At 31.8% G+C, this 26,790-nt stretch overlaps 5 protein-coding genes across 6 annotated transcripts; 3 read left to right on the top strand and 2 right to left on the bottom strand.

Moving 5' to 3' along the window:
- Positions 1-585: 585 nt before the first annotated feature.
- Bma-gon-4 (Uncharacterized protein) lies at positions 586-9,384 on the top strand (the record flags this gene model as incomplete). Its single annotated transcript, XM_043079911.1, has 26 exons — positions 586-768; positions 979-1,095; positions 1,244-1,357; positions 1,542-1,625; positions 1,718-1,907; positions 2,017-2,115; positions 2,229-2,320; positions 2,537-2,782; positions 3,003-3,089; positions 3,247-3,394; positions 3,483-3,559; positions 3,640-3,867; positions 3,994-4,104; positions 4,224-4,325; positions 4,483-4,672; positions 4,764-5,036; positions 5,237-5,659; positions 5,799-5,921; positions 6,139-6,193; positions 6,290-6,671; positions 6,899-7,144; positions 7,243-7,401; positions 7,690-7,756; positions 7,929-8,043; positions 8,257-8,418; positions 8,658-9,384. The coding sequence occupies 26 exons, from the start codon at positions 586-588 to the stop codon at positions 9,382-9,384; spliced, it is 4,800 nt and encodes a 1,599-aa protein (XP_042935845.1).
- A 748-nt stretch (positions 9,385-10,132) lies between these two features.
- On the bottom strand, positions 10,133-11,424 carry Bm8024 (Nematode cuticle collagen N-terminal domain containing protein; the record flags this gene model as incomplete). The annotated part of the gene is made up of 4 exons (XM_001896935.2): positions 10,133-10,291; positions 10,437-10,960; positions 11,061-11,184; positions 11,290-11,424. 4 exons carry the CDS (start codon positions 11,422-11,424, stop codon positions 10,133-10,135), a joined length of 942 nt encoding a protein of 313 aa, XP_001896970.1.
- A 5,249-nt stretch (positions 11,425-16,673) lies between these two features.
- On the bottom strand, positions 16,674-18,001 carry Bm7236 (WWE domain containing protein; the record flags this gene model as incomplete). The annotated part of the gene is made up of 5 exons (XM_001896934.1): positions 16,674-16,860; positions 17,083-17,240; positions 17,386-17,490; positions 17,576-17,670; positions 17,821-18,001. The coding sequence occupies 5 exons, from the start codon at positions 17,999-18,001 to the stop codon at positions 16,674-16,676; spliced, it is 726 nt and encodes a 241-aa protein (XP_001896969.1).
- A 1,705-nt stretch (positions 18,002-19,706) lies between these two features.
- Positions 19,707-20,666, top strand: Bma-rps-20 (40S ribosomal protein S20 (S22), putative; the record flags this gene model as incomplete). 2 transcript variants are annotated; one of them, XM_001896933.2, is made up of 4 exons in its annotated part: positions 19,707-19,709; positions 19,799-19,901; positions 20,245-20,384; positions 20,550-20,666. In XM_001896933.2, 4 exons carry the CDS (start codon positions 19,707-19,709, stop codon positions 20,664-20,666), a joined length of 363 nt encoding a protein of 120 aa, XP_001896968.1. The 2 variants fall into 2 exon arrangements, with proteins under 2 accessions (XP_001896968.1, XP_042935844.1); XM_043079910.1 differs by lacking the exons at positions 19,707-19,709; positions 19,799-19,901 and having other exon boundaries at positions 20,289-20,384.
- Positions 20,667-22,677: 2,011 nt separating this feature from the next.
- Positions 22,678-23,070, top strand: Bm11192 (Uncharacterized protein; the record flags this gene model as incomplete). Its single annotated transcript, XM_043079909.1, has 2 exons — positions 22,678-22,722; positions 22,876-23,070. 2 exons carry the CDS (start codon positions 22,678-22,680, stop codon positions 23,068-23,070), a joined length of 240 nt encoding a protein of 79 aa, XP_042935843.1.
- Between the last annotated feature and the right edge of the window lie 3,720 nt (positions 23,071-26,790).

Here is a 26,790-nt window from a genome sequence, read left to right as displayed (position 1 = left end):
AAGATTTTGTTGTAATTTTTTTTTTTTTTTTTTTTGCATTTTCACGCAACGGTACATCCTGTCATAATCGGCCACAATTCAGCTTGTTTTTTTTTTTCTTTTTTTTTTTTTTTTTTTTATGTTTTATTCGCCACAAAGGAGATTGCTGGTGAAATGTTGTACATTTCTCATTTATAGATGCTTTAGTTTTTCTTTTGCTTTTAATAAATGTGTACAAAAATAATTTCTTAATGTTTAATTAATTTTTAAGTTATGTTTCAACAAAGTATATGAAGTACTTATCAAAATTTATGCTAGGCAATAGCAGGAATGAGAATAACCTCTAAATTTCCCAGTAATGTTATTCTTATAATATTGAAGGTTGAAGGTGACATGAAAGTTTTGATATTACAATATTAAACAAATGTAGCATTAAACCCTATTAAATATTCTGAAAAGTTGATTTGAGGAGATTCATCAATCAATTGTAGCAAATCTTGTATAACATTTCTTCGAAATAAGAAAGTTAAATTAATGGAAGGAACTTATGTTATAGTGTATTTTAATGTATAGTAGCAAATCCAAAGTAAATACTGTTTCAGGACAATGGATAAAGAAGGTAGAATTGATGGTAATGTTTTCAATAAACATAATAATGAAAAGGGAGAAATCAAAGAAATTCAAGAAAGAGAAGAAATTGTCAAAATGTGGAAACATATGGACGAGAAGTTAGAAATGAAAGCCAAATCACTTAATCTTACAGCTATCAATGTCAAGTCGATATTACACGTGGGTTTCTCTTCAATTTTCTTCAGTTTCTGACATTTGGAAGAATCACATCACTTATAATGAACTAATAAAAAATTAAATTATCAGAACGATAATTCTGAAAAAGGATCTAAGTTATTTCTGAATAAAAAAATCAGAATTCCGTTGTCATAGAATTTTCAAAGTAATAAAAATTTCATAGTTTTTCAAAATTATATTGCTTGTTTGCAGCATATGATAAAGAATCCACAAGTGATATCTGTCATTATGGGATTAGATAAGAGCTCTGCAATTGCAGATCTTAAGTTGACAAGATCACGAACAAAACATTTATCCGGACAAGAAACGGTAATTCATGCAATTTAATTAGCTAGTAAAATGTGTTTACAATTGCAATTATACATAAATAGTAAACTCACCTTTTTTCATCTGTATAATTTGCACTGATTTTTTGTTAAACTTTATTTAAAAGTCTTTCAAATCGATGTTTTTGCAGAACATTAGTGTGAAAGAAGGAGATGTTGTGACAGTGCCTCGTGTTTCACGAACTTTCCTTGACGTTAATTATGATTCAAATGAAGATGATGATGATGATTATCTCCCTGAGCAGGTACTCTGTGTTATTCTTTGCTTTATAAGTTCGTTTCCTCTGATCAGAATTCCAAGGTTTTGTTTTACCTTTTTTTTTATTAGAAATTATAGTAAAATGAATTGATTGACTATGTCAGTAGGGTTTTTTTTTTTTTTTTTTTTATAATAAATTTAATGTCTCCAATTTTGGCTTATATTTTCAGGATGAGGAGGCGAGTGAAATAGAAGTAGAAAATGAAGCAGATACTGGAGAAATTTCGTTTGGTGTTTTGAATAATGCACTTCAGGTGTACTTTATTGATCTCTTTGGATTTCATATAATGATTACATATATAAAAGTTTTTATTTGTAAAAGAGCGTAGTCAGTTCGCTGTTTTAGGTAGAAGTTAGTAATGATGATGATGATGTGGCACCTGCATTACATACACGCTCAAAACATGAAAGTAACATTTATCCAGAAGATATACCAAACTTTGGTGATGATGTTTTATTGTACAGTGCAGTGGATGATCCAGAATATGTGGAATTCATTTCAAATCTGAACGATCCCTCAAAATATGATCTTGATGGTATTCATTTATTGTTTGTTGTTTTGAATGGTTATACTTTTCATTGCTCTCTATTGATAGCATAATGTATGTATTTATGATGCTTTTATTCATAAGTATCTTATTACAGAGGCCGAAGATCCAGAATATAATTTTCTTTCGGATGCAGATGCGGAAGACATAACAGAAGAGTATGAAATACGGAAAGATCGTGCCACAGAAATACCTTGTAAGTATATTTTCCATTTTATTCGCTAGCTGCATTACTATACACGAAGTTTTGTTATGAAGAGTTAATCACTAAGCAACTTGAAAGACTGATTGTTTTCTTCTTTTTTGCAGTACGAGAAGTTGAAAACTTGTTGCAAGACTTGTTGGAGGCTCGTTTATTGCCTTCACCTGAACATTTGGAGCAAACTATCGACTGCGTGAAGGTGATTTTAAGATATTCTTTCAAAATTGAAATTCAGAATGTGACCCTTATCACATCATAATGTTTTTATAATATTAGTAGTCGATAATTTCAGAGCATAGCTAAATTTATTTTTAGAAATTCAAATATTATGAAGCTCAGTTATAATACATCTTTCTTCACTTTGTATTGAGTTTTTGAAGTGATACTTTTTAGAAATTATATATAAATTTTTTAGGATGAAAATAAATCATGTCAGTTGGATAGGCAGGATGATTATAAGCCAAATATGAAGAAGACTAAAACAATGCTTATGGAATCTTTACCAGGAAATACTGAACCAACCACCGTTCTTGTGGATGCAACTTTGGATGATTTTCAGAAGATTTCGACATTGTCTTCATCTCTTTTATGTGCCAGTGTTGAAAATCCTCCTTTCTTTTCATTTTATGAACTTCAGCAGCTTATTGCTCAATTAGAAAAAGTAAGTATTGGTTTACATCATTTGCTATGTTTCAAAATATTTGTAAATATTCCTTTTTGTTAAAAAAATTTAAATAAATGCTTTTTATTTTTGCCGATTTATCAACGATAATTTTTAGTTAGTTGTTGTGCACATCTAAAATTATTAAAAAAAAAAAAAAAAAAAAGTTAGTTGTTGTGCACATCTAAAATTACAAAAAACAATCTAAAATTAATTTTAGCATGTGCAACTTTTAACTCAGTTTGCAGTGGGCTGTTATTTCAGTAAAGCAATGATCGAAACATATAATGCTTTTCAAGTTATGATTGTAAGTTTCAGGTCTTTGCAGTAGGTTTCGAAACATTGTTTAATAGGACATAGATTTTCATCTCGTGATTTTTTATGAATTTCTTTATTTTTTCTGTTTATGAAGTGAATAACATGAAATTATTTTCGCATTCTCTACAAAACTTGTCATGTTGCAGAATGAACTGAATGATTATTGTTTGAAACGCCCAGAACATTCTCTATTTAATATTGTAAATTTGGAAGATTGTATAGCTACATGCCATGATGCAATAGAATGTGAAGCTATTAGTGATTTTATTACTCATCGGCGGAAGTCCAGGAAATGTACGTTAAATTTTGATATAGATAGTAGATATGAGTATTTTGCGAATGAACAAAGTTGTTTTTTTCCTGAATAATCTTGAATTTTTAGTGCAACTTCCGTTACCAAGAACGATGTTCATTCTTTCTCGAAGTAGAGCATTGCTTTTTCCTGAACTACTACCACAGGTATAACTTTGTTATTCTTTCAAATAAAAAGTTGTTTACACAGAAAAATGTTTGTTGTCAATGAAATGATTACTTTTTAGGTTCGTATGGAGATTTTTCCCACATTTTATCCATATTTTATCCGAGAGGAAGAGTGTCTTCTAGCTCTTGGTTTGTATCAGTTCACTCATTTGAAACAATTTTCTGGAAAACGAAGATGTTATGCATTGATCAATGAGCATTTATTAGCAAACAAAACACAGTCACAGATACGGTTGCATTTGAAAAATTTTCGTTGCAGTAACCAACCTGTACATACGCTTTTCGTGGTAAGGATCCATTTTTTTTTTTTTTTTTTGTGATTAAAAAAATGATTTCAAAGACATCTTCTGATTGTTTAAAGTGGTGTTAAAGAGAGTGTTTTTATATAAAGTTTTAGCGAAGTAAAGTTTCAGAAGGCTGAAACGGGTATGGTAAACATGATTTTTCCGTTGGAAAATAGGTCGACCGCGATTTCTGGTCCCCCTTACTTATGGCCACAGCATCTTCAGCCTAAATGGCTCAAGGTTTCCTTAAGGAAATTTTCAATTTAGAATTACAAATTTTGCTCTATTCAGCAATATGTTCGTTTTAGCTTTCGGATTGAAGTAATAACACTTCAGTTTTTTTTTTTTCTTTTTTGCAGGCACTCGTTGAGAGACAAAATTATGATTTAGAATGTGAAAATCTTGCATTGGATGGTCTGACTTTTATGAAGATTACTAATGAAAATGATTCTCCATCACTGGTAAAACATTTTGTGCTAGTAATCTGTTTAGATTTTTCTTTTCGCTCTGCTGAATCTTTTGATATCGGCAACTGAAAATTTGATTTAAGTTAATTTTCCTAGATTATTTTAGTTAATCTTTCCCCAAATAACTATTTAGCTATGATCGTCTTTACAGGATCGTCCATATTCAGACCGTAGTTCTCTTTCGAACAGTCTTCAATGTCATACAGTAGATACAGATAATTGGACCTTCAACAGAGACGTACTGGCCATGTCAGTTACTTCGGATACTAACAACAGCTCTACTGGACATGCTTATGACAATGCTAAAATGAATGGACCAATGTCAACATGCGTTAACAATGGTGTGAAATTTTACATTTTTCATGCAGGATACGTAAACATATTTTATATTGTTAGTTTAATCATTATACATCAATATAGAACTTCTTATAGATCATACTGAAGTAGATGGTATTCCATCATCACCTGTTCGCAATCTTTTGCTTTTCGCATCCACCCCAGTGTGTGAAGTAACGAGCCCGTTACGCTCAAACTTAAATCAGTCAATAGTAAGTAGAAAATTGTCATCAACATCGAACCACTCAGCAGTCATTTCAATTGGGCATAGCAGATCACCATCAAACTCATGTTCCTTGAGAGTCGCATCGCCATCAAGTGAGAAGACGTCACCATCGATTTCACGTAATTCAAGGACTATATCATCTGGTAATGGCGAATCATTTAGTAACTTATTCACAATATTCAACAAATCGTGTTGTTTCTAGTTGGTTGTAAAATATTAAAACTCATTAACTTCATGACTAACTTACATCTCTACGATTAAATTTTTTGTTCAGCATTTTTTTGAAATTCAAGAATATAATAATTTATGAAGCTAAGTAATACCTCTGATTTACATTTTTCAGAGTCAGCAGATGTTGCCAGAAACCTTAATACGATCAAACCAGTAAGACTTGCACCATTCAAAAAGATGCCATCGACTAAAAGATTAGATAAAAACGAATATGAAGAAAGTTTTGATTCGGATCTGTATGAGTTTGACACAATTGATGAAACTGATGAAAGCAAGGAATCAAGTATTTCGGATGAAGAAGTTGCGATAGATTCGTCGTTTTCGCCAAATTTCAAGAATTCAATTTGTTTACAACAATCACCAAAGAGAATAAAACATAGCGGTAGTGATGATGATGCTTCGTCGTATTTTAGTACCGTTGATTCTGACTCGTCATGTTCAATGGAAGCTGATATACAGTATGAGAATGAGATGACACCATGTTCTTCTGCTGTGGTTATTGAGAAAAGTAAAGAAGTTTATGACGTTGCAGAAGGTATTTTGGAACTTTTTTTATTGAAAGATTAATAATATATTATTGGTTCTGTTCGAAGTTTTTAACTTCAGTTTCTCATTATTTCAAAACCATTGATGAATTGTTTCTTTTTTCAAATTGTTTTTGAGATCAATTTTAGATGAAGGTCATGGAGATTGTCAAGAAATTCGGTGCATAAGTCGGAAATCATTTCATTCAGGATGTTCCGATGCAGAAACTTCTTTGGACAAGCCAGAAAGTTCCTCAATGATATATAGATCATGTAATAAATACGCTAGTCCTGACAATGATTAAAAAAGATGTGGAAGTAGAATTGATTTTGGTTCAAATTTATGCTACTATTGCCGTTTGATGTGATGTGGCAGGCAGCATTGAATGATGAAGCTTTTTTTATAAAATCATTCGTGATATGCTACCTGATTCATCACAGTTATTTTTTTTTTTTTTATTAATTTGAAAGTTATGTATCACTTTTTCAGCAAAATGGGTTCCAAATACTCCAAATGGGGATACTGAATATTTTGATCCAGTAAGGTATAATTAATTTTTATTTTATTTTTATCTCATATGAATGGACTTGCAAATTGAGTTTTTTCTTTTTTTAATGAAGATTTAATTGTAAATTTTCAGATGGACACCAACAAATCCATTATACTGCAACAGTCTAATGGTGTTCGGCATGGAAAATAAAGCTGTTCAATGCGATCTTACAGCTTACAGTCCTAATAATGGAATTTTAGAGTACAGTGAAAATGTGACCAAGAATGATGTAATAACCCGACCTATTTCATGCGATTCAACTGCTAATCCTATTCAGGTGTTTGAATCTGTTCACTGCAGTAATCCTTCTTTTGCACAAGATAATGAAGAAGATGGTGGATCAAAAAAGGGACAAAATGAGCAGACGGTATCAAATGACAGAGGTCAGAGTAATGAAAGTGTCAGAGATGACCAACAACTACCGACTGATGCAACGGATGCTAGTAAATCATCGTTACGAGGCGATCAAGAAGTATGCTTTTATTTGATTATTTTATTGACTGATATTATCATTTATTGCGCATCTTAAGAAGGTACTTCATTGTTTGAGTCATTTTGATTTGATTTAAAAGTAATTTTGGAAAATAAAGTTATTTAGTGTGATTTTACAACTTTCAATCGTAATAATGATTCTTAAAGTTGAGGACACTAAAGATTACATTATTATAATTCGATAATGTAATTTTTACATAAATTTAGGGTGATGGTAGTGGTGGTGAGGGAAATGAACCTATAGATGAAGAGAAGCGACGAAAACGTGTACGCACTCGTAAAGATCGTGCAAGAGATGGACTGCATGGAATGCTTGATGCGGAACATCGTGCACTTCAAATAAAGTGTATGGCGCATGTCATTTTTAATGATTTTCAACAGCGTATGTTTATGTATCAAGACAAAGTAAGAGCTCTATGCGAGCTAATCGCTGAAGGTTCGATGTCTCCGGAGGTGAATAATTTTCATTTCTTTTTTTTTTTTACAAAGTATTTTGATTTTATAATGTAGATTGATGAAATTTCATATTTTAATTTGTCGGAGAATTTCAGATGTTCGAAAGGATGCACGATATTTTCGAAAAGGAACATGAACCGATGTATTTCCTTCTCTCTTTTCTCTTTCCGCAAAATTTACTTCCAACAAGTGTTCTTGAAAATCCAATTCGCAAGGCGTATAGTAATGCATTGGAGATGATATACAATATCGAGGTTTTGTATTTTAAAATTAAAAATTTTTCTGTAAAGTGCATGAACATGGTATAAGATTACATGATCTGGTACTAAAAGTAGCTATAAGAAATTTGGATTACTATAATCTTTATTGAAAAGTGTGAAATTTGAAGTTTACTTTGTGTTTCTTTTTTTCAAGTTAGGAAATGCTCATATTAGAGGTCATCAATTAATTAAGTATTCTTACGAAACCTTCAGCCTTCTGCTATTAAAGACGAGTTTGAATTTGTTAACTTCTTTTTCACCGCACCAAGTCTTTTCTTGCAGGCATTCACGTCTTTTGGAAATACGAGATTGTCCGCGCGCACTATATTCCGTAACGTACGTGATCTTGGTAAGGATGGTTTTTCTCCTGCTTTGATAATAACTGCTTTCCATTTGGAATATTTTGTTCATTTGCAAGAATGTCTTATACAATTTTTTATATATATTTCAAATCGTCTGGTTTCTTTTTCTTTTTGGAAGAATTTCAAGCATTTTTGAAACAACTAGGAATTGGTTTTTAGGATTCAATTGTACCTCTGAAGCCTTAACAACTCGTTTATCCGAGTTGATTGGTAATAAGGGTCCATTATGGGAAATTATTTCGCAAAATATTCCAACTCGTATTTGTCAGTCGAAGTAATTTTAATGTTATTATTGTATTTACCTTGCTGTTCTTGCTGTATTTTTATTTACATAATAGTTTTTCTTTGAAATAATAGGTTTGTTGATCATCAATAGTTCTTCAACATACTTGAATATCTGTAAATTATCGAAATGAAAGTCACTGGTTGGAATTTCAAAGAACAGAGATTTTTTGGAATATATAGATAATATTTACACAAATTTCAGTTATTCCGAAGCAGATTTTGAATATGTTGATTTATGCAGTTGGAAGAAAGTGGACGCCCCTTTTGAAAATGTCGATCTTACGACAGCGATTGGTGCTCAAACGGAGAAACATCGTTCCGGGGTTTTTGTTGGATTCTTGCGCAATCTCTTTACTGAACGGAAGTGAATTTTTTTTAATAAATAAATGCATTTTATCGTCTTGTTTACGTTGGTAATGTGACAGTGCCTCGATTTTAAGCTGCAACGTCAACGTTTTTTTTTTTTTTTTGTTTTTTTTGTTTTTTTGTTTTTTTTGTTTTTTTTTTTTTTTTTGTAAAATAAATGCAAGAAAATGGAAATAGCATTCTTATTAAACAAATTTTTGTTTTTTTCAAGCTTAATTCTAATTTAGCATATTTCAGAGGTAAGCTATATGAGGTTGTAGCAGAATGGAAACAAACAAAAATTACTCCATCAATTCCTCCACGCCGTCGACCTTCAGTAAGGAAAGTAAAGAAGCGTAAATACAAAATGCCAAATAAAGTGGAAATTATGAAGTTACCGAAAGCAACAATTCCGAAAGAGATAGCAGATATCAGTCAACCAACTGCAGGAAATCTAACGAATGATGTTTTGAGCATTATCTCTCCAAGGAAGAATACTGCAACTTTGCATTTCGTTCGAAAGCGTCCCATACAACCAGAAAAAATAGCTGAAACGAAGAAAAAACGAAAAAAATGCGAAGAAATTGTAATAAAACAGGGAAGTATTTTGACCGAGAATGATGATATCAGTAGAAATTTTAATGGGACTTCTGGAAGTGGTGCTGATATTGCATTGGAAAATGTTGCAGAATCTAAAGTTGTAAAAGCTGATTTAAATATGGATCCTTCGTGCAAAATTAACCCTGGCGAAGAATTTGTTCAATGCAGCATACCTTGTTCAGTTATGATGGATCCAATAAGGAAATGGACAATTGAAGAAGATCGAAAAATTTTGTATATTCATAAAGAAAACGGGTCTGATTTTGATCTTACAATGGCATCAGTTCAATTAGAATTACCCGAAATTCCTATTGATGAGTTGAAGCAAAGATTAGCATTTTTGCTTAGCATTTTGGAGCGTATGGAAAACACTGCTAATAAGTAAGTATGAAAATTTGCAATCTGATTTATTTTTATATTATCATTCAGTATGATTCGGCAAATTATGGCTATTAAGATAGCTTGTAGATCAAATACAATTTCAAATTTGGTTGACAAACAAAATATTTGCACATTTTAAGTTTTAATTTTCTGTACATTCTTATGTTGATCTCATTTTCATTTTTTTTTTATCTGTTCTCATTGATTTCTGGTGAATTTTGGCAAACGTATTCAATTTTGCAGTGGATATGTGTGTGTCTTTTACGGTGACTATTGTAAAGCATTTAGAATTAAAATTTATAGTAAGCTCTTTTTTTTTTTTTTCATATTAAGCTGTTTTTTTTTTTTTTTTTTTTTAGATATTTCAAAAAAATATTCACTTTAATAATTTGATAAATTTTTTAGATTAATATTATTGCAAAGAAATTTTTTGGTTGTATTAACTTTGTGTTAACATTTAGAATATTTTAGGAATTCCATTTATTTGCGCTGTTGTTTTTATGTCTATTTTCCAAAAATGAAACACTTTGATGGTTGATTTTAAAACATGATGAAAGATACTGGTATTTATCGATGGTATGATTGAAAAATGTTGTTTCTGTTTAGAAATTGCTGTGATGATGCAAGTTATAACGTATGATTATATAAATAGAAAAGGGATATTTATGGGTTTCTCCTTTCTCTTTCCTTTTCCAATAAAAGATCAAATATAAATTTTTGTTAAAAAAAAAGAATGGGAATGATTGTTGTCACTATTTTTTATGCATTTTTTTCTTCTGCTTATAACCACTTTGTGGTTCTTCAGCTTTTTGTGGCTCATATTGACTAGGCGGTGCTGGTGGTGCCTTTTGTGGATGAAGTGGACATGGGCAATAGATTGCATCTTTTCCAGGCATTCCAGGAATACCAGGCTGCAAAGAAATGGGAAATCGTGAAACGTAAATCTGAACAGCTTCAGAAATACACTAAAGCTGGAAAAGAATTTGAGAAAGTATGAAAATGGAAATCATAAAACTTGGAAACTTACAGAAAAGTATAAAGGAATGTGGAACTTACTATGCCTGGTTTCCCATCTTTACCATCACGTCCTTTGGCACCAGGTTTACCATCTAGTCCTGGTTCACCCGGTGGTCCGGGCTCTCCGTCCTTACCGTCCTCGCCTTTGGGACCTTCTGGTCCGCGTTGTCCATTTGGTCCTTTCTTGCCTTGTGGTCCAGTTCCACGTTTGCCATCTTTGCCATCCCGACCCGGTTTTCCCTTTGGACCATCAGGGCCAATCTGACCAATATCACCTTTTGGACCGGCTGGACCCCTTTGACCAGGCTTGCCATTCTTTCCTGGTGCACCGGGTGGACCTTTCGGTCCAGGTAATCCTGGTTGACCTACTGGTCCGACTGGTCCCGGTTTGCCAGGTGGACAATCGATACAACCGCCTGGAATGTTATAAGTTGCTAGCAAAGCAACTCCTGGTGTTCCAGGCATACCGTCTTCTCCTGGTAATCCATCTGCACCTTTCTCACCAGGTTTACCACGTGGTCCTGCTGGTCCTTCTGGACATTTCTTAGGTGATGGTCCACAATCTAAAAAAGCTCCATTAAAGAGTGAAGAATTTCTTAAAATTAAAATGATTTCAATAAAATGTACACTATGATAAAGCACTATGATTAAAGTAAAACTTACTGCATTGATTGTTTTGTCTTTTAGCTCGAAATACAGAAATATACGGGAAAAGTGATCGTTTGATATTATCGTATGAATTTACATTTACATATGTAATTTCACGCCATGTGTCCTCTGCTGTCATCTGCAAATTTACATTTTACTCAAAACTACTTAATACATTAAAATATCGTAATATTTCCATATAAAATATTTTTACTTCATTTTTTGTTATTGAAAAGTTAATTACTTTGAATTCTTCCATTTCCATCATTACATTAGTATTGAGTTCATTGATATCATGAAAGATCAATGCAACAGCAATTAGCGATAATATAATACAACAAACACTAGCGCTTGTTGCCACAGCAAACGCTGTTTTCATATTTTATATATTCTGAAAGAGATGAAAGAAGAAATTAATTTCGAAGTTAAAAAAAAAAAAAAAAAAGAATGATAAAATGATTGTTTGTATACAAAATGATACAAATGATTGTCTAAAATCTATACAAAAATTGACTGTTAGTAAATTCTATACTTTTCATAAGATAAGTGAATAATAATTTTACTTAGATTAAGCTAACAATCAAGAAAATGTATTAATTAATTTATAAGAATGAAATCTCGAAAAAGTTATTTAAGCGAATACTAACATTCTAAAAACAATGAAAAAATTACCATGTTTTTTAATGTATATAAATAATAAATGAATGAAATAAATTATTAAAAAATCTAACTTCCAGAATTTCTTTTCTTTAGGATTAAATTGTGTACATAGAGATTTATAAGAGAATGTAACTAATATTGAAATAATCAATTTGTGATACAATTGCAAAAGAAATAAAATTATAAAAATTTTGTTTGATTGAATCTCAAATTTGCTCACCGCATTATAAATAATACATTTTTGGCAATTTTATATTTACCAACTAAATAATTTAAAGTGAAAAATACCACCCTAAAATGAATCGTTTTCATCATTTGATAATATAACATAAATATTTTGCAATATTCTCTAATCAGTTTTAAATTTACAAATATTTCAAAACTAGCATTTATCTGTTATGAATGAATGAGAGAAGTTATGTTGATTAGCTTTAAAATGAAATAATAAAACATTGCTATATATGTTGCAAGAGGCATTTAACAGGTTTCTTATAAATGATAAATTTAGAACAAGAAATTATGTGATAGATTGTAGACTTGTTTTTATAGTAATTTAGTAAATAATAGTAAAATTTGTATGAAATTTAAAATTTCTATTTAACTATAAATTTCTTTTTTTTTTTTTTATTTTTGAAAAAGTGAGAAAAATTTTTAACAAATGGCTATTATAGTTGGACAATTTGAATGAAAATATTGCACTGATATGAATAATTTGAGATTGTATAATGTTTTGAATACGGAAATGTTTATAAAAAAAATAAAATATATGTTAAAATGATTAAAGTTAAAAATATTTTAGAGATTAAATGATAAAATGAAAAAAAAAAATTTTAAATAAAGTTTCTGAATTCATTTATCATAACATATAGCAAATTATTACATTGGTAGAAAGGCATGCAAATATGATAAAATCGATTATAATATCAAATAAATAACTGATAAAGTTTTTTTCATTATCAATTATCCTCTATACTCTTATCACTAATCATAACATAAATAATATGAAATACTACGAAGTTTAAATGATGACGATATTGAAGTAATATTTCATCAAATTATCAGTAACAAAAGTTGCCAATTTTTGGTAGGAATTTCAAAATTTCAATAGAATTTTTGCATTTATTTTATTGAATTCGATTCAAAAAAAAATTTTCCAAAGTTGATATCTGCATGAATAATTATTATTCTGTGCTGCAACATTGTTGCATTCATAGTTTTTCTTAATTCTTATCGCTCAGAATTGGCTTTTTTCTTTTTTGTTATATAAAATTCAATTTCCAATTTACCTAATTGGTTTAAGATTAATTTGTTTAAAGCAAAATAAGCAAAACGATTAGTATTATTTAGGCACTTACTAGTAAACAAATTAAAATGGCAAATAATTCTGAATTACCTATTATTTTTTTTTTTTTTTTTATTGTTAAAATGAAGAAGCAAATACGGATTTATTGATAACAGAAAACTTATCATTGCTTATTGTTATACTATAATTCTATTGTTTTTATTTTTGTAAAACTATCAGTTCATTAATTTATTCAATTTATTTCCTTCAGCATTCCATTCTAAGTTTACAATCTGAATTACCTATGAAACTATTCCGTTTTTGATCGTTTCCGAAATTTCGAAAGTTGTAACATCCGTATTTGCCTGCTATCCAAAACCGGTTGTTATCAGTTTGAATTCCAGAAGCTGTCAATAGTATCTGATAGGATGGTAGTCAGATATAAGCCGGAATATTGTATCTCTAAATTTATATTCCGTTATGTTCTCGTCTCTTCAGCAATATTTAATCTGTATTCTTATCACTAATCCATTCATAATTTGTTATATTTTTATCTTTCTTTATATTTTTCGAATAGTTTTAAAATTAAAACTTTAATCGTTTCTTTTAAATCCCACCGAATAGAAGAAGCTGCAGAAAAGATGTCATGAAAATCACAACAAATTAATGTTTCCGATTAGTTATTTCATGATACTTAAAATTCTTCATTCCAAAAAAATTAGAGAAAAAAAAAAATATAAGAATTATTTTCAGATCATTTTAACTTTACTTGAATGAATTTATTAGAACTCTGACATACAACTTAATAGATATTTAATAGATTGTGTGTTTTATTCAGAAAAAGAATGGTTAATCAGGAAATTATTTATGTGTCACTTACTTCCATATGAAACAAATCTACTCAATTAATCTAAATTTTAACAAAATTTAGAGATAATTAATTCTAACAAAATTTAGAGACAATTAGAAATTAGAATTAAAGAATATTTATTAAGAAAAGGAACTGCGCATAATTCTGTTAATGTTCAAAAACTCTTAGAAAGCTATGAATAATGAATATTTTATTTTCTGCCATAATATCACCTTCGAGATGATATTTTCGAAACGATATTGAAAATTTCTTATTAGATCCCTAAAATTTTCCATTAATGATAATGACAGGATGACAATTTGTCGTGTAGTTAGTTCCAAATGCACAAACATCTCTATTTTGATTGCATTTGATCGAATGATCCAGTGATCAAGTGATCTAGTGATCGGATGTCAAGTTAATCGAGACTGTCATATATTATGCCACAATGACTGTGACACATGATATGAATTGACCTTATGACATGTGTTGCTAACATTTCTGCTTGCTATTGGCACCTTTCTCTTTTCAAAGATTTGTAATTAATATCTGCATAAGCACATTTCATTAATAATAAGCAAGAACTGATTTCATTTTAAATTCATTTTAACACAAAAACTTGCATATAGAATATTTTGTTAATAGTTAATTAAAATACTATTTTTTCCGCCATCTTTTTGAAATTTTTTTTGCACTGTTTTCATGTCTTCTGTAAAATGAAAGAAAAAAAAAAGAATTCGTTACATCAGTGCAAATTTTTTTTTTAACACCACTTTTTTCTTTTCTCTGAAACTATTTCAAAGTATATTTTAGTGTAACATGAGTAAATAAGAAAACTACTGTTCATTACTTATCAGTTTAATTAGATAAGTGAAACTATACTGATGCTATCAACAATACGCTGTTTGAAATATTGACAGAATGAGGAAAAAAAGTGTTTTTAGTGATATACCAGTAATAGTCAAACATATGTATGTCAAATTGCTGTATTCCTATTTTATTATTGCATTTAGGATGATGCTACTTTCTTCGCTTATTACATCATTTTTCAGCATCAGATAACTGATACTGAGATCCTGAAGTGTCATAAGTAGCGAAGAAATTAATACTATACAGTTTTGAACTAAGAGGATTATTATTAAAGGAAAAGATTATGATCACAGAAGAGAAAATTAGGAAGAAATATTTGGTGGATCGATCAGTAAAAGTAAGTGTTTATAAGATTAGAACCATTTTGATAAGGCAAAATTTTTTGCACTGACCAAGCAGATTTCATGACAGCATTTCTATGCAAAATGACCAGTTCAAAATTTCCATATAACCAGGTCAGATATAATCGGATTGTTTGATGAACACAGGAATCCACTAACTATACCATTTTCATGTTTGATAGTGATGAATTTAACATCATTATTTGTAGTTTTCAGTATTATTTCTTTATATTTTATTTGAAAAATCTTTTATAAAACTACAAATTTCAATATCACTCTTCCATATGAAGTTTGTCCACTGAACTAATCGAATCTCGATAACACTAAACACTAAACTCAGGTGTCATAAGATTTTATTAAGAACCTCCAAGTTACTTTATAACTTCTATATTTTCAAAATTCGTGCTCAAAGACCTCACTATAACTATAGCAAAAACACAATTTTTAAAATCCAGGATGTCTAAGATTCTCGGATTCTACAAATCAGCTATAACAGTTTTATATAGTCTACCAAATCAGGTTTTTTAGGATCTTTAATCCTTGTTTACTGGTTTACAGCCTTTCACGTGTGTACTTGAAATAGCATTTTCTTAACTGGATTTCAACCAGATTGTCTAAAACTTGTATCTCAATAAAGATGGACCTAATTCTTTACGAAGGGAATGCGAAGACCAAAATATTTTAGAGAGATGTGAATTTAAGTCTTTTTTCTTTGAAGCAACCAAAAATTGCGGTATAAGCTTACTGCAGGTTCAAGATTTCGACACAAATTCGTCTGGATTATGTGGACACCTGATGAGCAGAAATCGATCCTATGATAGTGACAATTTTTACACCATTTGATGAAAGTGTAAAACTACTACTCAGAAGAATCCCAAATATCTTATATCAAAATGCAAAATATTTTACTGAGATTGAAAATTGTGAATACCTCTTACGAAAATTCTTTATAACTTCAGCTGCGTAAATTCTGTAAATCCATCAATACCTATTTTAGATAAACGCCAAAGTGAAATTGTTAGGAAAATATTTATTTTGAAAGAAAATAATGTACAAATTACCATGAATGTGCAAATTTAAAAGGGATGATAAAAGGAAAAAACTTCGTACTTCTGTATACCAAAAGTTTCCATCCAAATCACAAAATTAGGCACTTCTAAACTAAATTGAATTCTATTTATCTGAAAACTAAATTTTTTCTGGAAAGGAATACATTAAAATCACAAACAGATATAAAAATAATAATCTAGTGTTTGCGAACATACTCTTGGTATTCGCTATTCTCATTATTGTTTTCCTCATGGCAGACATTTTCCGAACTTCATTGGAAGAGAAATTTAACGTTTGAATCAGCTCTAATACTCAGCAGAATATTGAAAAGCATGAAAGATGTTTAATGAAAAGAAATTCGGAAGATTAGCTGGGATGATAATCAAAGGATAACATGAATTCCAAAAATTTACGTAATTCACCTAAAAATTTTTTGCTAATAATTTAGATAGTCACAGATAATATTTACAGAAACATTAGATTTTAATTTCAAAAAATGAATACCCGCAGACAAAAGAAGTAACGAGACTACATCATCATCTTTTCCCTCGTCCAGGATAAACAATTACCAGGACTTAATCTTCGTTAAAATCTAAAGAATTTAAATTTTCAGTAATTGCTTCGAACTTTTCAGACAAGCCTTGCTCATTGTTGATGTTTAATTCACTAGACATACGTAGACCAGCAATACCACGAACATCACCATCCAGACTAAGGTCTCCTTCTTCAATTCGTTTTATTGGACGAGTAAATTTACCTCTCCTACAGAAATACCAGAAGGAATTGCTAACAAACGAATAAAAGCACCGTGAGTACAAACATCTTTACCTCACTAACGAATTGAAATCTAAAAATCTAAGTTACTTATTGTAACTAGGAGAAAACAATAAAATTTACAATTCATAAAGATTTTCTTGCGCTATTATTGAACAAAAATCAAAGAATTCGCATAATTTTTCACAAGTTAAATATAGGCATACTTACCTGCCAAAATCTTTCCTGTACTGACACATACTGTCAAAATCAATGCAAAACAAGTTGCCCGCAATAAGTAGATCAATGCTGTGTAAAGCACGTTGATAAGCTTCTTCAATTTCGCCTTCGTGTCGACGCTCATAACGCCACCAGCCTCCATGACGAGCCTAGAAAAACATGTCATTTCTTGTGATATAAGCATATTGCAAATACTTTAAAAAAGACAGCATTTTAGATCCTCCATCTGACCACATAACAATGATTCACAGCTTTGTTCAGGCAACAATCACGACGCATCAATAAAATACTTACTCCATAAAACCATTGCACTTTGTCCGCATTCTTCTTCCGACTATCGAAATTTTCTGCCATAATGCTTACTGGTTCTCCAATAGTAGCTACTCTGTTTGTTGTCGGCTAAAATGACCAAAGCAATCGCAAAACTCCAGCAATTGTTGGAATTAATTTATTTGGGAATTCGCAAATTAAGAAAAAAACAGACCTGATCAGTAAGTGTTGTAAGTACTGGGTCACGAAACATATCGCAAGGAATGCATTTTCGACAAAGTGGACATGCTCCGTGTCTCAGGGCCACTCCTCGAATTTACTGGACATTAGAAAGTCAGTAATTTCATCACACTATGTAGATTTAAAAGTTTTTCTTATAAAATTGTTGTACCTACATGACTCTTTATCAAATGTACAGCAGTTATTCCGAATCTTGCAAAGAAAAGAACAAGGACCAACCTTTAATACATAAGAAACAAAACGTATGTCTACAGTCAGGTAATTCAGTTTTGTATGCAAATTCTTGATAACAAATTGGACATTCATCATACTTTTCTGACCTATCTTGTCTTAGGGAATCATCAACGTCAATTATTGGTTTTCCCACTTCTTCAATCCCATCTTTCCTTTCGCAATTCATTTGAACTGAAAAAATTTCAATCCGTTACTCATTTTAGAACATGAAAATAAGTGAAATAATACTAAAAATGAATCATACGAAGTTACTCAAAGGAATAGAATGTTAAAATGTTAAAATGCCTTGAAGATTATTACTAATTAGTAGAAATTGAAAGTTCAATGACATCAACTATTAAAATGTATGTTTCACGTAAAAAACATGGACAAATTTAATTTAATTAACTTCCAGAATGTTGCTTAGACAAAATTTCTGATGGAACACTGCATTGTTTCATTAATAGTCTCTCATTATAGCTCTCTTAAGAGTATCTGTACCTAGAATTGAGGTTTGTTTTGCTCTTATACAATGATCTGATTTGTCGTAAATGCAAAATTGCAAATTGCAACAGATCAAATCATTGGGAAGGAAAGTAAGCATCTCAAAATGATAAATTATGTGATTTTGTGCTGCAATCTAGCGACTTTATTCTTCCACTCTACCCTGTTCCCATTGTCAACTACGGTGTTCAATATATGATTTGCACGGAGGACATTAGGGTCATTGTTTTTTGATGTATGGCAGTTGGGATGACTTACTTGGGTTAAATTTAACTGCTTTGTAAGGTACTCCTCAAATTGTGCACACTCTAAAAGGTGCTGCTTAGGTTGTGCACACTCTAAAAGGCACTACTTAGGTTGTGCACACTCTAAAAGGCACTACTTAGGTTGTGCACACTCTAAAAGGCACTACTTAGGTTGTGCACACTCTAAAAGGCACTACTTAGGTTGTGCACACTCTAAAAGGCACTACTTAGGTTGTGCACACTCTAAAAGGCACTACTTAGGTTGTGCACAATCTAAAAGGCACTACTTAGGTTGTGCACACTCTAAAAGGCACTACTTAGGTTGTGCACACTAAAAGGCACTACTTAGGTTGTGCACAATCTAAAAGGCACTACTTAGGTTGTGCACACTCTAAAAGGCACTACTTAGGTTGTGCACACTCTAAAAGGTGCTGCTTAGGTTGTGCACACTCTAAAAGTCACTACTTAGGTTGTGCACACTCTAAAAGGCACTACTTAGGTTTTGCACACTCTAAAAGGTGCTACTTAGGTTGTGCACACTCTAAAAGGCACTACTTAGGTTGTGCACAATCTAAAAGGCACTACTTAGGTTGTGCACACTCTAAAAGGCACTACTTAGGTTGTGCACACTCCTGTCATTATGGGTGTGGCATTGTACTGTTGTGAATGTGTACGTTTGGGATGTAAGCAGGTATCATTTTTATTTTAAATCAAAAGGGCTAAAGATGTGAATTGAAAGGTTGTTTCCTGTTCTATTATAAAATCTGGTTGGGTAGATGAGTTGCTACATACTCATCATAGGCTCACATTTTAGTAGGCAATAATTTAAGCTTTATATGTTTGTCACAAATTGGATGTACTTTTATTCAGACTTCTTAAAAGTGTTAAATGCACTTTAAATGTTATATTTCAGTTTGAATTGTGCATTTTTTTTTTACTCTTTCGCATTTAATTTTGCGATACGTTTTTGGTATCTAAAAGTATTATGAATATTATAGTGCGTAAAGAATGCATTGCATTCGCCGTTTTGTGCGTAATTATAACACATCTTCCAGCTCTGGATATTGAACATAAAAAAGTTCGAAAAAGGTAGTGAATAATCGTGGCATATTGCTGAACAGTGAAACTGAATCATTTGTAAACATGGTTAGATTAAAGTTTTTGTCTCAGTTTGCTTTGGCATTATCGTAAGATGTTATACGTTAAATTTTTATAATGGTTGTTTTTTCTTCCAGGCTGGCGTACCGTATAAAACGGAGAAACCTATTACTCTTGACAACACCGAGTATCGCATTCGTATTACTCTCACTTCTCAAAACGTGCGGTCGTTGGAGAAAGGCATAACATTTTTTTTTTGCTCTTTTGAAACAATGTAATTTGAAGTGCTAGATCCTATTTCTATACTGTAAAGCACTCTGTTTAAGACCTGAAAATAAAACACTGAAAAGTTTTATTCAAAAAGATAATGATATAAACTGAAATGACATTTAATGTAATAAAAAGGGGGAAGTTTTTCAGTGGCAGTCAGTTTGGATTGAGCTTTCATAAAAAAATTTTTGGCTGAATTTTTTGGTCGAGTAGGATACTGTGTTGTCGAGCAGAAGTAGTGGGAATAGAATGACAAAGAGAGAGTAGTAGTATACTTGCAGAGAAGAATTTTCTATGTATTAAAATATTGTAGTTTGTGAGCAGCTTATCAATGGAGCAAAAGAAAAGAATCTTTTCATGAAAGGACCAATTCGCATGCCCACGAAAGTACTTCGTATCACAACACGTAAAACACCGTGTGGTGAAGGCTCAAAAACTTGGGATCGGTTCCAGGTTTGTTTATTCAAGGTTTTTCATTGAAAGTAAATAGTGGGGTTTCGACCCTAATTCATCTTTTCCCTCTTGTAAAACTTTTGCTAGAGGGAAGAAGGAATTAGTCTTAAATTATTTTAAGAATGTTAACTATTTCATATAATTTCAACTTGTTTTTTATTTAAGATGCGGATCCATAAACGTTTGATCAACATGCATAGTCCGAGTGATGTGTTGAAACAAATTACAAGCATTTCGATCGAACCTGGTGTTGATGTAGAAGTTACTATCAAGCATTCCTAATTTATCAATAAATAGAAATGATTGTTGTAAAATCTGAAAGTAGGCTGAGTCTTATTTATGATGTCTACACAGTAAACGACGTTGCTAGTTGTTGTTATGGAAAGGATGAATTCATTTAAAGTTTGTTATGGTTTTGGTCTTGTTTTATAAAGTAATAAATGCCGTTCCGCACTGTAACTATTTTTCCTGTATTAATCATAGAGGACCCTTGATTTACTAATAGGTAAAAAATGAGGAATATTTGCGAATTTCGCGATCCTACTTATTTTTTATGCTAAATGAAGAAAAATGGCGCTAAACAAGTAACTGCTTATGCATGAGTCTGTTCATGATACATTGGGACATCTGTTGGATGTTATTCAATTTCATTAATCAGCACGTTATGTAAACATTTTAAAAAAGTGTGAGACTTTCATACGTCAAATATCTTGGAATGCTTCCAAAATATTTTGGAAAATACGCAAGGAAGCTTGTTTTTTCACATATTTTCTTGACCTTTTGTGCCTCATTCCTATAATTTGTGGCGGAATAATCGAAGTGGATTTACGATAAGCAATCGTAGGGTAATGATTGTGTGAATTTAGTGGAGTATTACAATGATTACGTAGTTGGGTGCTATTCTATCCTTGTATTAACTTATCGTATGTTTTTCAGACTAATGGTCGTTGTGTAAGCTCTATCAGTTGTGCACTCAGTTTGCCTTTTGATTTTCTATTAATCCTGTGAATTATTTTTTATTCGTTGTAACATAGAGAAAGAAACATTTGTGAGGTAAAGGTTGCAAAACATTCAATAATATATGTAAAGATAGTTTCACAAAAGAAAAAAAATGAATGAACTTTAAAAATTCCGAATATTTGTATGAATTGATTGCTTATTAAAAACACAATCAGCATTATAAAATAAGAAACAATTATGATTCAAAAGTGTTCTGAGGAATGCAAGCAAAACAATATTGCATGATAGGGTTGGCCGAAGTGGATGGGGTGTTTTCCAGCGAAATAGAGCGAGCACCTCGACATCCAAAAAGAAAAAAAAAAAGAACAAAATAAAAAATAAATTAAAAATTTGGGATGACGTTGAATGAAGACGATCTTTGCTCTCAATTATATCATACCCGTGAATGACGGAATCTGTTTGTCTCTCGTTTTTTTTTTTTTTTTTCCCTATCTTTATACTTCCTTTCTTTTTTTTGGTTTTTTTTTTTTAAAGTAATTTTTTCGATCAAAAGGCCTTCATACGTTTCTTCTTTCCACTCGATATTTTTGTTGAAAATACGTCACATTCAATGATAGATAGTCTGAAAGAGATAATGGAAGAAACAATACGGTGACAATCGTTTCACGTAGTTCACGTGCTAACGTTAGTTGACGTATTTTTAATAAATCATTGGATAAAAATAATCTAATAATATTTTGAAAGCACGGATTAACATTACTAGACGACACGTAATAATTACTGAGAGACAATCGGGTTCCCGTGGTAAGCGATGTGTCACCTGGTGACCTTTCACCTTTCCGAAGAAAAAGTTGATGTTTTCAAGATAAGAAAAAGTACCCACAACTAAAATACAAGAAAAAAAGAGAGAGGAAAGAGAAAAATAGAGAGGGAGAGAGAGAGAGTTTAGATTAGCTTTTTGTATTGTACTGTGCCTGGTGTTTATTTGAAGAGAAGAGAAGAAATACAGAGAGTCAGAGAGCGAGAGTCACTTCCCTCTCTCTCTCTCTCTCTCGCTCCACTTGTTCATTCTGCTGTGATGATGAAGAAAATAGGACAGCCCATATCGGATGGGTGGGGTGCTTACCTCGGATGAGTCTACACCCATAAGAAATAGTGCCAAACAGATGAGAAATAGTGCCTGAGCAATTGCTCATCATGCAATATGTGGTTGACTTCTCAGAACTAGTCGCAACGCTGAACTGCTCCGCACCGCACGCATAATATGAATGAGTTGCCTGCAAGTGAATATTGCCCGTTTGGTTGGTTGGTTGGGTGGTGGTGGTGACAGGCGATGGGGGAGCTGCTGATAATGGTTCGTTTGGAGGAACGTGTTGGGGTGAGTGTGTGTGTGTTTGTGGGAGGGAGTGAGAGAAGGAGAGGGAGAGAGAGAGGGAGAGGAGACGAGAGGTGGAGGGATGCAGATACAACGGGCTGTATGCGGTCCGTTGTATTCGAACATTCAGCAATAATTTTTGTCTCATTCATATAGCATTTCGAAGTAAACCTGAAATGCATCCAAGAAATTAGCCTGGAATTCTTGGCTCAAATCAATTTTTGTAATATCATTTGGCTATGGCCAAGAATGAATGAATGTAATGTACACTTGTCTGTTCGTCTGTCTGTCTTATATGTAGCATATATTGATGGTATTATAGGATTGGATGAGAGACAGACAGATAGATAGACAAAGAGATAGATGGATAGACAGACAGGGGAAGGGAGGGGGTAAGAGATGGGCTGGGCTGTAATGGCGCTCTCCTTTTTCCACTGCTACCTAGTGCTGTGCTGATGTTGTGCTGCAATATGTCGAGGAGAGCAGTATAACGAATGGACGACGGGGCGGGGGGGACAAGGAGGGATGGCATCGAGTATTGAGAGAGAGAGAGGGAGGGAGAGAGGGAGAGAGAGAGAGAGGGAGACTTGGGTATATATCTATGTGTTGGGGAAGGTTTGGTTTCCTTGGAGTTATCAACCTGTTCACATACCTCATCTATTTATTGAATTGTGAACTGTTTTCTGGATTGGTAATTATTTTGCTTTTTTTTTCTTTCGGGAAATCCTGAAAGAGATATGAGAAAAGATAGTGTAATTGTGAAGAAGATAGAAAGAGAGAGAGGGAGAGAGAGAGAGGATAGAATGGATGGATAATTTTGCTTGTGTTGAAGATTTTTACAGGAAGGGTTGAGCAGGAAAACGGCCTATTATAATGGTCGCGCCAATGAATATTTGAATTTTTCAGATGAAGAAGACCTCTACTACTACTACTACTGCCACTACTGCTACTGCTACTGCTATTGTTGAGGCTTTTCCTCTCAAGACCCAACCATCCATGATGACATTTGTCGTTCTTAAAACTGTTGTTCACTGTCCCCAAAAGCAAAACTTTTTTTCCGCGAAAATTCATCGTTTCTTTTCTTTTGTAATTGTAATCGTTTGTTACTGTCTGTTGTTTGTTGGCTATTCCCTTTTTTTATTATTTTATTATTATTTGTGCATCGTACAATTATCACCTTAGGACTATCATTTATCACTGCAGCATTGCTATTCTCTGTCCATATGGCGATATCATTATTGGTATCCCACTACATTACCTTAGTTAATATTGTTTTAATCCTCTCTCTCTCTCTCTTTGGAATTATCACTAATATTTTGAGCTGTAAATGAGTTTGCAATGAAGGGAAGAATGTATGAATTTTTCTATTATAAAATAGTGATAAGCTTACAACTTAAAAAGATGTATCAATCAGATCATATTATTACTGCAAATGTAGTGTTGACCTGAGATGAGACAACATGACGCGATATTCGTTGATGTATTTCTTTTGTGATTCCTTTTTGTCTACAATTTTTATAAATTTTATTACTTGGATACGTACAGGATCATCTGTTTAGCACAATTTCTTTTTTGTGCCGTAACAACTTTGACCAGTGTAGCACACCTTCACCATTTATAGAAAACATCTGCGTCACTTATAGGAGGCAATCCTTGTTCTTTCCACTTGCTGCTAAGGGACTTTATTAATCTTGATAGAAATTTCTATTAAATTAACCAATAGCTTATGCACATATCATCAAAAACTTATTGTTTCTCTACGTTTAGCCTTCTTTGCCTTTAAAATTAACGTTTTCAAGTAAGGTAATGAAGAAAACGTACATATGTATTCTATTCTTTAGACGTCACAAATGTCACCTGAACTATTTCTATATATAATAGGCAAAGTGTAAGTGACGATTGTTCATTTCATATAGTTAATTAGAGTTATTCATTTCATATGGCATGCAGCTTTCTTTTTCCCACTGATATCGTTTGATGATAGCGAAATATGAGTCCCCCTGTGTGAAACCATTATCTTATATTAAAACTTAACAAAATTTGCGAAGCGAAAAGATGATAAAACATCTGGCGTTTATGACTTCATGGTTACATCACAGGATGATTAAATTTTGTGATGTATTTTTTTTTTCTTTCCTTATGTTTATTTATGAATTCCAATCAGTGACATTAACCTATTTGGTTAATATGCTCCTTTGTTTCAAGAAAAGCTAAGAATAAGAAAATCAAAAATAATTCAACTATTTGTTCATTCAGTATTAGCCTATTCCAAGAAGAGACGAAAATAAACGTAAATCTTTTCCATATCTTACATATCATATAATGTGGACAGTGAAATGAGTGAACTTTGCTGACCAATTCATCACCTTTTGTATGAAGTGTAAAAGCAATTGTTTTGATGATCGCTGTGGTACAGTGAAAGTGGGTTAGATATAATGTGTCATAATGTGGCAGTGGTTGGTAGTGTGATTAAATGATGAACGGATTTTCATGTCATTATGTACTCTTGGCAGTGCTTTTGGAGTTAGTTTTTCATTTGCATGTTGTATTTAAGTGCATCCATGCTCTAGCAGGTATTTTAATTAATTTTTCTTTTTTTTTTGTGTATGTGTGTGTGTGAAACTTAAGTTAATTTTGCAAGCATTATAAGTGAATGATGATTAACTGATAGGGATCAGAGATGAAAGCATCGTTTGGGAACGTTAAACATTTGAGAGTGTTCTAAATTAGAAAGCATATTTGTTATAATTAGGTAGAAAGCGATAATTGATGAGGTTAATTTCTTTTTGCGCGATAGAAATATGTGTTGACGATATATATATATATATATATATATACATGGCTGATTTTCGATATATGGTATGGTTATTAAATGATCTGGGCATTCGAACTAGATTTTGCATACTTTTTAGAGTGCTTATTTTATTAGGAAAGAAAATTCCTTGGAGAAGATCACTGAAAATAGTATATATAAATTCATATATCTTGTTAAAAAGGAAAGGTGTAAGATTCTTTCAGCACCTACCTTTGCAAAAGGTAGGAAATCGTAATTAATGAACTTCGAGACAGGTAGGGTTTAATAGTCTATGGTTATTTGAGTATGTGCTTTCATAGTCTGCTCAAACTTAGGCTCACCAATCGATGTGTTAATAGAAACATTTCAGTTGAAAAATGACCACATTAATTCGTATTGCGAATGGGGGGAATTTGTAATGATGTATAAGTAATGCTTCGAATATATAAGTCTTTTTAACATATCTCCATTCCCTGTATGTTTCTTTGTTTTATCTGTAATTGTTAGAATTTCTCTTCATTCTAATAGATTAAACCTAGATGGTAACATTGATTTCTGAATAAATGTGTTATTTGGTAGGAAAGATAATTCAATAATTTTATGCTTGGATATCTCCAATTATATTATATTTATATCCGTGGCGAGATGTTTCTGTCATTTATTTAATGCTTGTTATACTCTTTCAATTTCAATTAGTATTTCTTTCGTTTTACGTAATTCTGTTGGCACATTTTCAGGACATTAAACAAATTCTTATAAATTACAAGTTCTCACTAGCATTGGCATTCTTCCTTTTTGATATTACTCACATCGAGAATTGTGAGTTAAAAAAATGAAATTTATACACGTTTTATATGTGGTATATATACATACATGTGTGTTAGCACTTCGATTGTTCTTTCACCAATACTACTTTTTCTGTGGAAGCTAAAAAAACTAATGCGAAATTATGGATAGAAAAAACAAGCATGCAGCATCATGATTTGACGTCATGTGGAAGGGTGGGAATGTGTATTTTTCTTGTTTGAATATCAACCCGGGAATGACTAATTGCTACAAGTCAGTGTCAGTCCTAGCTGCAAAAGAAATTACAGATTTTTTTTTTTTATTTTTGAGATTCTGTGAAGAATTGCAATTGAATGGAATTATTTACTCCTGTGATATGTTGTTGCTTTTTTCTTGCCGCCCAATTGAAAATAAGTGGTATCTTATCCAGTTGGTTAACTCAGAAACTGGCAGACTTTTCAGAGAGAAATGGAAAAGGCAGAAGATATTGA

Source organism: Brugia malayi (assembly GCF_000002995.4).
Source record: "Brugia malayi strain FR3 genome assembly, contig: Bm_v4_Chr3_scaffold_001, whole genome shotgun sequence".
Classification (NCBI taxonomy): domain Eukaryota; kingdom Metazoa; phylum Nematoda; class Chromadorea; order Rhabditida; family Onchocercidae; genus Brugia; species Brugia malayi.
The sequence above is the reverse complement of the archived record's forward strand: the minus strand, read 5'-3'. Positions and strand labels throughout refer to the sequence as shown.